Source organism: Chenopodium album, chromosome 3, assembly GCF_948465745.1.
Source record: "Chenopodium album chromosome 3, dcCheAlbu1.1, whole genome shotgun sequence".
Lineage (NCBI taxonomy): Eukaryota > Viridiplantae > Streptophyta > Magnoliopsida > Caryophyllales > Amaranthaceae > Chenopodium > Chenopodium album.
Window position 1 is genome coordinate 79,019,172 of NC_137836.1, and position 11,995 is coordinate 79,031,166.

Sequence of the window (11,995 nt, forward strand, 5' to 3'; positions counted from 1 at the left end):
ATGAATACGGAAAAAAAAACATAGGATCCATATATTGAAAACGGATGGGGGTTAATAGGATCTGATTCAGGTTAGACCCGTTAGCAATTACAATTCCCGGGTTAAAAAAACTTTTGCAATAAATAAATTGATCTTCTCATCACTCGTCCAGCAAAACTTTAGGCCTGTTCACATTTACTAAACTGAACTTAATTGAACTGCTTGGAATTGGAGCTGAACTAAACCGAATTTAAGTAAATGCGAACAGGTCCTTTATCTGAGAGAAAATAAAAATAACAAACTAGTGAATTTGTGGTTGATTGAGTTTTTATCGGATTGATGGGTTAACTTCCGTCATCTCTAACCAACCTAATAGATAAACCATCGAGAACCCGTAATCATAAACAAACCCATTTATGTATGACTGTATTAATTAAATAATGCTTGAAATTCGGCCCAATCAAAGCCCAAATACCTAACTTATTTTATTATTTTTTTTTTCTTCTAGTCACGTCTTTCAAAATTTTGATGTGTTTTTAGTCTGTTATTCATAAACGGAGTATCAAAGTATGTGTGTTGCTAACCAACAGATTGCACAAAGGGCAATTGAGTAGCATTAATTTTTTTTTTAGAAGGATTGAGAATTTAAGAGAATATGAAATTCTAAAACATTGATAACAAAAGGTTACAAGTTGTTAAACTACGAGTATTATTTTTTGACAAAAAGAAAAGGGATTTCATTAATAAAATATCGTCAAACAACATTTACATATAATTTCTAAGACACTAAGAATTCCAACACAAGGATATAACACCTTAAAACTAATACATGATAGATTTAATTAACAATCGTATGAATAAATTATTATTTCGAATTCTTGTAGAAATTATAAAACCCTAGATTTTCAATTCTCGTCCAAGGACAAGATCTATTTATTTATTGAAATATAAAAAAGTTTTTTTTAGGGATTATCACCACCTATAGAACCCCTTACAAAAATTTATAACGGAAACCAAGAAAAGGAAAACTTTCAAAAAAAATTGAAGAAAACCTAGCAATGGTTGTTACATCTTTATTAACATTGTTAGGAAAAAATCCAATACAATAATCATTGTAAATCTTGCTAGGAGTGACTTGAATTTCTATTTCCCAAAACACTAAACATCCACCTGAGGAGGTTGAGATTGAAGTTGCGCATCAAGTAATCCTTGATATTGATCATAAATGGGAACTCTAAGCACACCGTGCAAGCAAACAACCGTGGCGAAAGTCACAACCAAGCACACCGGATAAATCCATTGAAACCCAACAACACATAATGATGAAATAAAGGCAAATGCAACATATACAGCAAGTAAAATACAATAGCATCTAGGGCGCAAGTATTCGAGGTAAGGGCGCTCAAGATCAGAACGGTCCGAATCAATGCACAACCTGCAGAAGAGATAGCACGCTGTAATAATAGCGGCAGCTATGATAACCGCGAGCGGGGTTTCGGTGAAGATTATGTAGAAGACGGTGATGTAGAAAATGAGGTTTAAGTAGTTGGCATAGAAGTGAGTTAAGTTTTGTTGTAGCCGACTTGTGGCGTCCAAGGGAGAGGCTGGAAGAGAGAATGAATGGATGTCCCAAAATTCTCGCCATGATGGATATACTGGTGCTACCACGACATTCGAGTTGTTACTCGATGCCTCTGGTGTTGACGACGGCGACATTGTTGAGATTTGAGAGAAAGTAAAACATTTTTTTTCTTTTTTTCTTTTTTATTTTTTATAGGGAGAGTAGATTATCCCTAATTAGGAAACCTAGAACGATAAGGATTAGGCATTAGGCCTATACAAAAGTATTTGGGAATTTGAAAATCTGATTATCCGATCTGCGACCGATAAAGATTTGAATATTGATTTTCAAAATTTCGGGAGATATTTGATATCCGAAATATAAAGGCTAAAATAATGAAATATATATAAAATTTCTAAATTGTTCTTATAAAATTATTAATAATATTCTTAATATATTTGAGGATAATATTTATTGTAGAAGGAGTACTATTTTGTTAAAATATGTTGTACAACTTAGCGATAAAAAAACGATAAAATTAGTGAAATTTAGAAAGTAATCCTAATCAATTTTACTTATTATTGGATAATGGATATCCGAAGCATTCGATTAGAAAATTTTGGATATCTGAATATCATATATCCATATATATGAAATATATCCTAACAAATATTATCCTACTATAATATCTATCCCTTTCAAGTTTCAAGAATGAGCTTCTTGAGCCTTTAACACACCAGGTTATACTATTATTATTACTATTAACTAGATTTAGGCTCGTGAACAAATTTTTTAGTTTTTTTTTTTTAAATAATTTAAATTTTAATATATAATCTTTATTTTCTTTCCAAAAAAAAAAAAACTTTATTTATTTATTTTTTATTTTTGTTTGTTACAAAAGATAATCTTTAGTTCATAAAAAAATTATTTTATAAATATTTAAAAGCCTAATAAATCACTATTCTTTGTTTTTACCTATGTGATAAAATTCTTAAATCTCATTCATTAATGAATTTTTAACTTTAAAATAAAATACAAATTTAATTTTTAATTAATATTAAACACTCAAACAAAGAAATTAAGCTGATGGTTAAGACTCAAAAATAGGTTTTATACACCATATCAAACATATACTTGTATAAGAAATTATGTAATACCCACAATGGATTTATTTGTTTGTATATGATATAACCAAATAATCATGATACTATGGTAGGCCTATTCATGGATCGTATATCCTATCCAAAATGTGATTTCAATTCATATTGGATATCCGAATACTCCGATATCAGAAACTGATATCCAAATTCGATCTGAAAATTTTTATATCCATTATCCAATATTATAAGAAGTTAATAATACAGAGTCGGTTTTATATGAACAACTTAAAAATTACATACCAAGTATATATTTCACTATTTCAGCCTTTATATTTTGGATATTCGATATGCGTTTTATTTCACTATTTCAACCTTTGTATTTTGGATATTCGATATGCGTTTTTTCATATATATCGAATATCGGATTCGAAATGAAAACTTAGACCGGATATAAAAAATTCGGATCGGTTGCGGATAGGATTTTTGGATAGAACATCATTTCCTAATATTTAGGAAGTGCATTTATACATTTGTAAACCAAAACGAGTAATTCTCTTGACTAATTCTCTGTCAACAATGACCTAGTTCAGCAGCTATATTAGACTATGATTATTCTTATTAGTCAGTAGCTAGACTCTTACTAGTAGTACATTTGAAGTCCTAATAATTTTATCAAACTTGCACATAATTAATGTGGTTTGGCTGTATTAGCCTGCTGTCAACCGCAGTCCATGACCGTTTCTAAGACTCTAAGGGCATGTTCTTATTGACTGAACTCAGCTGAACTGAACTGAAATGAATATTTTATAAGAGAAGGAAATTAGGAACGGAACTGAACTGAACTGAGCTGAGCCGAACTGAACTGAATTGAACTCACGCCAAGACATCCAAATGATCTATACCCAATAAAAAAAATAGAAATAATAATCTAAATCAAACACAAACTACCAATTTGGAATTGTTACAAAAATATTTAATACAATCATTATTGTACATCGATCTTACTATACATGGAAGTATGGAACAACTTCATTAATCTCAAAAACAGAAAACACTAAACATACAGTACTTGAGGTTGAGATTGAAGCTATGCATCAAGTAAACCTTGATATCGATCATGCACGGGAACTGTAAGTATACCATGCAAGCAAACAAACAAAATAAACACGGCGAAAATTACAAGAAAGTAGACCAGATAAATCCATGGGTGCCCAAAACCGAATAATATTAATTGCCAAACAATGATCAGTACAAGATATTGAGGGCTGAGACAGTAGAGCAACTCAATATCGAAGAAGAAGTGGCACAACAAGATGATCACGACAAATATGATAAGATGAAGTGGGAAGTTGATGATGATGAAGTAAGTGAAGGCAGTGGCGAGAAGGAGTAGGTATAAGTAGTTGTCTAAGAAATGAGTTAAGTTTTGTTTCAGCCGAGTTGTGGCGTCCATGAGAGAGGCTGGAAGAGAGAGCGAATGGATGTCCCAGAATTCCCGCCACGGTGATGATACGTCGGAGTTGTCACCGGACACCTGTGGTTTTGCCGACATTATATATTGTTGTGATAGTATAATTTAAGGACTGATCACCTTATTACTAGAGATATATACATTACAAAATTTTAAATTTCCCAATAATTAGCAACACTGTACTACTAGCTAGCTTAGTCAGCAGCCATATTAGAATATGATTTTTCTTATTTGTATAGTTGACTTGTACTATTAGTACATTTGAAAATCTGAACTTCTTATTGATCAAACTTGTACATACATATAATTATGTGGTTTGAATTGGCTATATTAGCTTGCCGTCAACAGCAGTCCATGTCCGTTTCTATGTTACAATTTTTACGAAAAAAAACATCAAGTTGAGGTATTAATAACTACAGATCTTTTATTAGAATGGCTAATTTTACAAAATTATTTACCAAAACGGCTAATAATAAATTTTAATTCCCAAACTAGCTTATTTATTAACTTGGGAATTTATCTATTTCTTATATTCCTTTAAACCAATTTGATTCACATTATGTTTATTTTATTTTATTTTATTATTTTTGTTTTTTTTTTTTGGGAAATGCTAATGCCATAGTTTGAAATATACCATTAATTTGAATAATGAGTAATATATTTGCAACAATTCTCAATTCTTAATAAGTTACACAAAATAAACAATCATTAAAAAAAATTGATCTGGACTTCCAATCAACAAAAAAAAAAAAAAAAAACCTCTCTTTTTTACACATAAAAATTGATCTAGACTTCCAACTTTTACGAAAAAAAATCAAGTTGAGGTACTTATAACTACTCCATTTGTCCCTTTTTTGTTTGCACCATATAATTCATACAGTGATGAAACTCTCACGTAAAGTGGTACCATGGTGCAAATAAAAGATTTCAGAAGAAGTATTAGTTATAAGAATCATATCAACAAGTGGAATATAAGTATGAGTGTTAATGAAGAGTTATTAATGGTACTCGAACTATACACCTTCAAAATGATACAATACATGTTATTACCATTCTCCTTATTACACTCATTATTACTGTAATAAGAAGGGTATCATTCATGAACTTTGAGAGTAATGGCTTCATACTTTGTACGACAAGCACACCCAAACATTTAATGATCTAACCGAAGTCATGTTCCGTATTAATCAAACACAAACTACCATTCTGGAAGTACTAACCTTGCTTGAAAAATACCCAATACGATATATAGTTGTACATCTCACAAGAACCGACTTAATTTCTTTTTCCCAAAACATTAAACATCAACCTGAGGAGGTTGAGGTTGAGATTGTGCGTCAAGTAATCCTTGATATTGATCATAAATGGGAGATCTAAGCATACCGTGCAAGCAAACAACCGTGGCCATAGTCACAAGTAAGCAGTCGAATAAAAAATAGAAATAATCTTAATCAAACACAAACTACCAATTTGGAATTGTTACAAAAACGTTTAATATACAATTAATCATTGTACATCTTGAGAGTGAAGAAAGCTTAAGTGGTTAGAGCTCCCCTTCCGGTTACAGAAGTTCCTAGGATCGATTCTCACCCTCGCCCTTGTGACTCTCTAAACACCAAAAAATTGTACATCTTACTATACATGGAACAACTTAATTAATTTCAAATTACTTTCCCAAAACAGAAAACACTAAACATCCACTTGAGGTTGAGATTGATTTTGTGCATCAAGTAAACCTTGACATTGATCATACACGGGAACTCTAAGTATACCATGCAAGCAAACAAACAAATTTAACGTGGCGAAAATTACAAGACAAATCCATGGGTGCACAAGACCAAGTGATAACAATTGTAGAACATTGAGCAGTACAAGGCGCTTAGGGCTGAGATTGTAGCGCCACTTGATATCGAAGATGAACTTCCACAACAACACGATCGCGACAAATATGATAAAATGGATTGGGAAGTCGATGATCATAATGTAAGTGCAAGGAATGGCGAGGAATAGGTACAAATAGTTGGCTAGGAAGTGAGTTAAGTTTTGTTTTAGCCGAGTTGTGGCGTCGTTGGGAGAGGCTGGAAGAGAGAGTGACTGGATGTCCCAGAATTCCCGCCATGGTGGACAAGGTGATGATACGTCGGAGTTGTTGCCGGCCTCCGCCTGTGGTGTCGCTGACATATTAAATTGTTGTTGAGATAGTTTAAGGAGTGTTGCATTAGTCAAGATAAATGACTAGTAGTGTTGCACCATAGTAGTATATATGCAACACTACTAGTCATTTATCTTGACTAGTGCTTTGTCAACAATGAGCTGGTTAAACAGCAGCCATATTAGAATATGATTATTCTTATTTGTTAGTTGACTTGTAGTCTTGTACTAGTAGTATATTTGAAATTTTGAAGTTCTTATTTTATCAAACTTGTTCATAATATACGCAGTATATAATTATATGGTTTGACTATATTAGCTTGCTGTCAAGAGCAGTCCGTGACCGTTTCTATGTTCCAATTTTTTTTAAGAAAACTTGCATCAAGCCGGAAATTGAGATACTTATAACAACTCTCTCTGTCCCTTTTTGTTTGTATTATATGACTTATAAAGTCATAAACCTCTCACATAAAGTGAGATCATGGTGCAAATAAAAGGTGCTAGAAAAAGTACTAGTTTTAATAATCAACAAGTGGAATATAAGTACATAGGAGTATTAATGAAGAGTTGTTATTAATGGTACTCGAACTATACACCTTCAAAATGATACAATACATGTTATTACCATTCTCCTTATTACACTCAATACTCTGATATGAGGGGTACCATTCATTATTCATTGATGAATTGTGCTTAAGAATACCATATAGTATATTATAATATTATTAATTACTAATAGTAGATTTGAAATTTAAAGGTCAAAATTGTCAAATACTCACATTAGACAATATTTAACTTTTTTTTGCTTAACTAAAATTATTTTTACCGATTCTCTATTATATTTCTACGTCAGAGTAAATGATTTTTACTGAACTGAAATTATTTTTACTAAATTGAACTTATTTTTACTGAATATTAATTTTGTAAAGTGAACTTCTAACCTCATGAAATGAATACCACACATCTTACCATCTTAACTACCAATAACTTATATTAATGTTATAATACAAAATTACATCCAAACTCAAAAACAAAGAGACACATATTATATATTTTTTATATTCTCTTCAATATTCAACATTACATTCCAAATTATAAATATTTCAAACACTTTATTAAAAAAATAAAAAAATTACTGAAAGTAACATCCCGGGACAACATCCGGGTGACACACTAGTTTGATTATTATTACATGAACTTTGAATTAACATGAGAGTTATTAATTAATACGGCTTCATATACTTTGTACGACAAGCACACCCAAACATCCAGATGATCTAACCCAAATCATACTCCGCAGTAATCAAACCAAGCACAAACCACCATTTTGGAAGTACTAACCTTGCTCGAAAAATATCCAATACAATATACAGTTGTACATCTTACAAGGACCGACTTAATTTCTTTTTCCCAAAACATTAAACATCAACCTGAGGAGGTTGGGATTGAAGTTGTGGATCAAGTAAACCTTGATATTGATCATAAATGGGAACTCTAAGCATACCGTGCAAGCAAACAACCGTGGCGAAAGTCACAACCAAGCACACCGGATAAATCCATGGAAGCCCAAGAAACAATGATAAAATAGTGGCCGTTACAATATATACAACAAGCAAAATACTATAGGATATAGGGTTCAAAGTTTTGAATTGAGGCCGCTCAAGATTGGAAATTTCTGGATGAAAGCACCTCTTGTAGAAGAAACATGCTAAAATATAGAGAGAATTTGATAAATTGAATAAATTCAATCACTTTAATTACAATCATGATGGCCATGGCCAATAAATAATACATCGTTCCCAAACCCGATAGAATTAGGAAATAGTCAAAGATATCAAAAAGATATTATGCTAGGCATAAAATATATACTAAGCATAAAATATGGAAACTAAATATATCCTAATAATTTCCCAAAATATATCCAAAATATATCCTCCAATACCCCCCTCAAGTTGGAGCATGGGGATTGTAAATGCCCAACTTGGAAAGAAGGTGATCAAACTGAGACTTCCCTAGCGCCTTAGTGAAAATATCTGCAAGTTGCTCCTTAGTGGAGACATAGGAAGGAGCAATTAAGCCCTCTGTAATAGCATCACGAACAATGTGACAATCAATCTCAATGTGTTTTGTACGTTCATGAAAAACTGGATTTTGAGCTATATGTAAAGCAGATTGATTATCACAAAACAACTTGATCGCCTTAGGGTGTTGGACACCCAAACTCAAAAGCAATGCCTTCAACCATTTCAACTCATGTGTGGTTGAAGCCATGCACCGATACTCAGCCTCAGAAGAAGAGAAAGATACCGTGGGTTGCTTCTTGGTTTTCCACGAAATAGGAGATTTACCAAGAAAAACTAGCCAACCAGTCAACGAACGACGGGTAAGAGGACACGCCGCCCAATCTGAATCACACTAACCCTGCAAAGTCAGGTCACTATCTGCACTTAACAAAATACCCTGTCCTGGAGTACCCTTTAAATAACGAACCACCCTGAGAGCTGCTTCCCAATGCTCAATCCGAGGTTCGTGCATAAACTGAGAAAGAATATGAACCGAATATGCCAAATCTGGTCTAGTCACCAAGAGATAAATCAACCGCCCTACTAGTCTACGATAAGACTCAGGATCCTCAAGTAACTCACCACTAGCAAGACTAAGCTTGTGGTTCTGCTCAATCGGAAAACCACTTGGTTTCGTACCCAATAGCCCTGCTTCAGAAACAATATCCAAGGTGTACTTTCGTTGACACAAAAACAAACCTGATTTACTACGAGCAACTTCAATGCCCAAAAAATATTTCAAAGGACCAAGGTCCTTCATCTTGAAACAGTCACCAAGATAAGCTTTGAACACAGTTAATGCAGCGGAATCATTCCCAAAAATAATAAGATCATCAACATAAACTAAGACATTAATCTGAACATTGCCTTTAGTGTATGTGAAAAGAGAATAATCAGAGTAAGATTGAATAAAACCGTACCCTTTCAAAGCTGTAGTGAGCTTTGCAAACCAACATCTCGGAGCTTGTTTCAACCCATACAAAGACTTTCTCAAACGACACACCAAACTCGAATCCGAGCTCTCAAAACCTGGAGGTAATTTCATGTACACCTCTTCTTCAAGATCACCATGTAAGAAAGCATTATGAACATCCATCTGTTGAATCTCCCAGTTTTTTGAAACTGCTATAGTAAGAAAAGCGCGAACAGTAGTCATTTTTGCAACCGGAGCAAAGGTCTCACCATAATCAATACCTTCTCTTTGATGATTACCAAAAACAACCAAACGTGACTTGAGACGTTCAATATCACCATTAGACAAAAATTTCGTCTTATACACCCATTGACAACCTAGTGCTTTCTTGCCGGGAGGAAGATGCTCCAATGTCCAAGTTCCATTATCTTCCAATGCCCTTATTTCTTCTTTCATAGAACGTCGCCAACCTTCGGATTTCATTGCTTCTTTAAAGGATTTTGGATCCTTTCCCAAAACAACGGCTGCAAGAAATTTGCGATAATTCACAGAAAACATGTCACAATTTATATAGTGTGCTAGAGGGTAAGGCGTACCTGAAGGAGGGATTGGAGACGGAGTGGACGGAGACTGATTTTTAGCAAAAACTGAGTGAGTCACATAATCATGATGACGGACATTGGGAATTTTTTCACGGAACCCCCTACCTAAGGGTTCTACACTCAATCGGTGGTCACTCGACCCATCGCCCGATGAAAATCCATCGGGGAAGGCAGAACTAACGGGCTGCTGCTGGGAAGCCGACCCCGCTCCCGCGACCTCACCTCCCGCGCCCGCGACCTCACCTCCCGCGCCCGCGGCATCTTCCTGCGGGGAGACAGGCTGCTGGGCAGCAGACTCCGCGGCCTGCCTGCGGGATGGCCCCTGCTGCCGCGGGTAGGCTGCGGCATGATCTGTCTCGGGCTGCTGCGTGTGTTGGACAATATTTTCGACACTCGTGGCAGCTTGTTCATTGATCTGTAAAATGCTCTCGTCTCCCATAACTACCTCATTATCATCAAACACCTCATACTCCATGAAATCCGTATGAACATCATTATTTTGATCAAAATTCGTGGACTCTATATTCACAACTTCCGGACTACAAAAAGGAAACACTTCCTCAACAAATTTCACATCACGTGACACAAAAAAAACTTTTGACTCAAGGTCATACAATCTCCATCCTTTCTTCCCAAAGGGATATCCCACAAAAATACATTTCCTACTTCGACTTGCAAATTTGTCCCCATTTGTTTTCTGATTATGAGCAAAGCACAAACATCCAAAAGTACGAAGGGCATCGAATAAGGGAGGTTTATGGAACAAAATTTCAAATGGAGTTTTATTTTGTAACAAGGGAGTGGGTGTACGATTAATTAGGTGAGCAGCGGCAAGAACACATTTCCCCCCAAAAATAAATAGGCAAATTGGCTTGAAACCTTAAAGCTCTCCCAACTTCAAGAATGTGTTTGTGTTTTCTCTCAACTCTCCCATTCTGTTGTGGAGTCCCCACACAAGAGGTTTGAAAAATAATTCCTGTAGCACTAAAATAGTCATGCAAACAATTAAATTCTGTGCCATTGTCACTTTGCACAACCTTAATGGTTTGAGAAAATTGTCTATAAACCATAGCAACAAATGCTAAAAACATTCGAAAAACCTCAGTTTTATCAACCAATAAGTAAATCCAAACAGCTCGGGAATAATCATCAACAATAGTTAAAAAATAACGAGCTCCACACGAAGAAACATGTCGATACAGACCCCACAAATCACAATGTATTTTCTCAAAAATCCTAGAAGCTCTACTATCACTCAAAGGAAATTTATCTCTAGGATGTTTAGCACGCATACATACCTCACACCCTTTAGAAAGATTATGTTTATTGCCACTAACATGAGGAAGTAACTTAACCACTTTTTCTGAGGGATGACCCATTCGACGATGCCACAACTCCAAAATCGTCCTTGCTTCACCCACATCAACGTGATTCACCGAATCTGAATTGCTAAAATAGAATAATCCGTCTCTCCTAACTCCCGTTCCAATCAGCTCCTTCGTTTGATCCTGTACAACACACATATAAGGGTTAAATTGGATAGTACAATTAAGCTCATCGATAATTTGTGACACAGAAAGCAAATTGCAACTCAAATTAGGAACATAAAGAACCCCGGTTAGAATAAACTTGTCCGACAAACGAACAGAACCAATTAAAGAAGCCAATACGGTGTCACCACTGGGAAGACCAACAGGACACTCTAGACACTGCATATCAAACAACCAAGATTTGTCTCCGGTTACATGATGAGTTGCCCCTGTGTCAATAATCCAAGAGGTAGCATCAAATTTTCCATTCAAACGATTATCGGGAACATTAACATTACCAAGCAATCCCGTAATTGCATTTGAAACACTATGGACTGAATATTTCCCCCCCTGGACTCCAGAAACCACACGTGTGAGAGGGGGTGACATAGAAGATGTTTCATCATCTCCGACCATATTATAAGTTTGGAAAAAAAAAACAAGAAATTTTAACTTGCTCTTGATACCATGCTAAAATATAGAGAGAATTTGATAAATTGAATAAACTCAATCACTTTAATTACAATCATGATGGCCATGGCCAATAAATAATACATCGTTCCCAAACCCGATAGAATTAGGAAATAGTCAAAGATATCAAAAAGATATTATGCTAGGCATAAAAT

At 34.6% G+C, this 11,995-nt stretch overlaps 1 protein-coding gene across 1 annotated transcript; it reads right to left on the reverse strand.

The window, feature by feature from the left end:
* Positions 1–8,677: 8,677 nt before the first annotated feature.
* Positions 8,678–11,786, reverse strand: LOC145625460 (uncharacterized). The gene is made up of 3 exons (XM_081678497.1): positions 11,139–11,786; positions 9,577–10,537; positions 8,678–8,973 (listed from the first exon to the last, which is right to left on the reverse strand). The coding sequence occupies exons 1-3, from the start codon at positions 11,784–11,786 to the stop codon at positions 8,678–8,680; spliced, it is 1,905 nt and encodes a 634-aa protein (XP_081534623.1).
* Between the last annotated feature and the right edge of the window lie 209 nt (positions 11,787–11,995).

Excerpts from the sequence above, each read along its gene's own strand:
- LOC145625460 (XM_081678497.1), bottom strand. The coding sequence starts at position 11,786 with ATGGTCGGAGATGATGAAACATCTTCTATGTCACCCCCTCTCACACGT. Across the intron at positions 10,538-11,138 it reads ATCTTTCTAAAGGGTGTGAG|AAAACAAATGGGGACAAATT; the intron begins GTATGTATGCGT and ends GCTCATAATCAG. Across the intron at positions 8,974-9,576 it reads GACGAAATTTTTGTCTAATG|GGCTATTGGGTACGAAACCA; the intron begins GTGATATTGAAC and ends TTTCTGAAGCAG.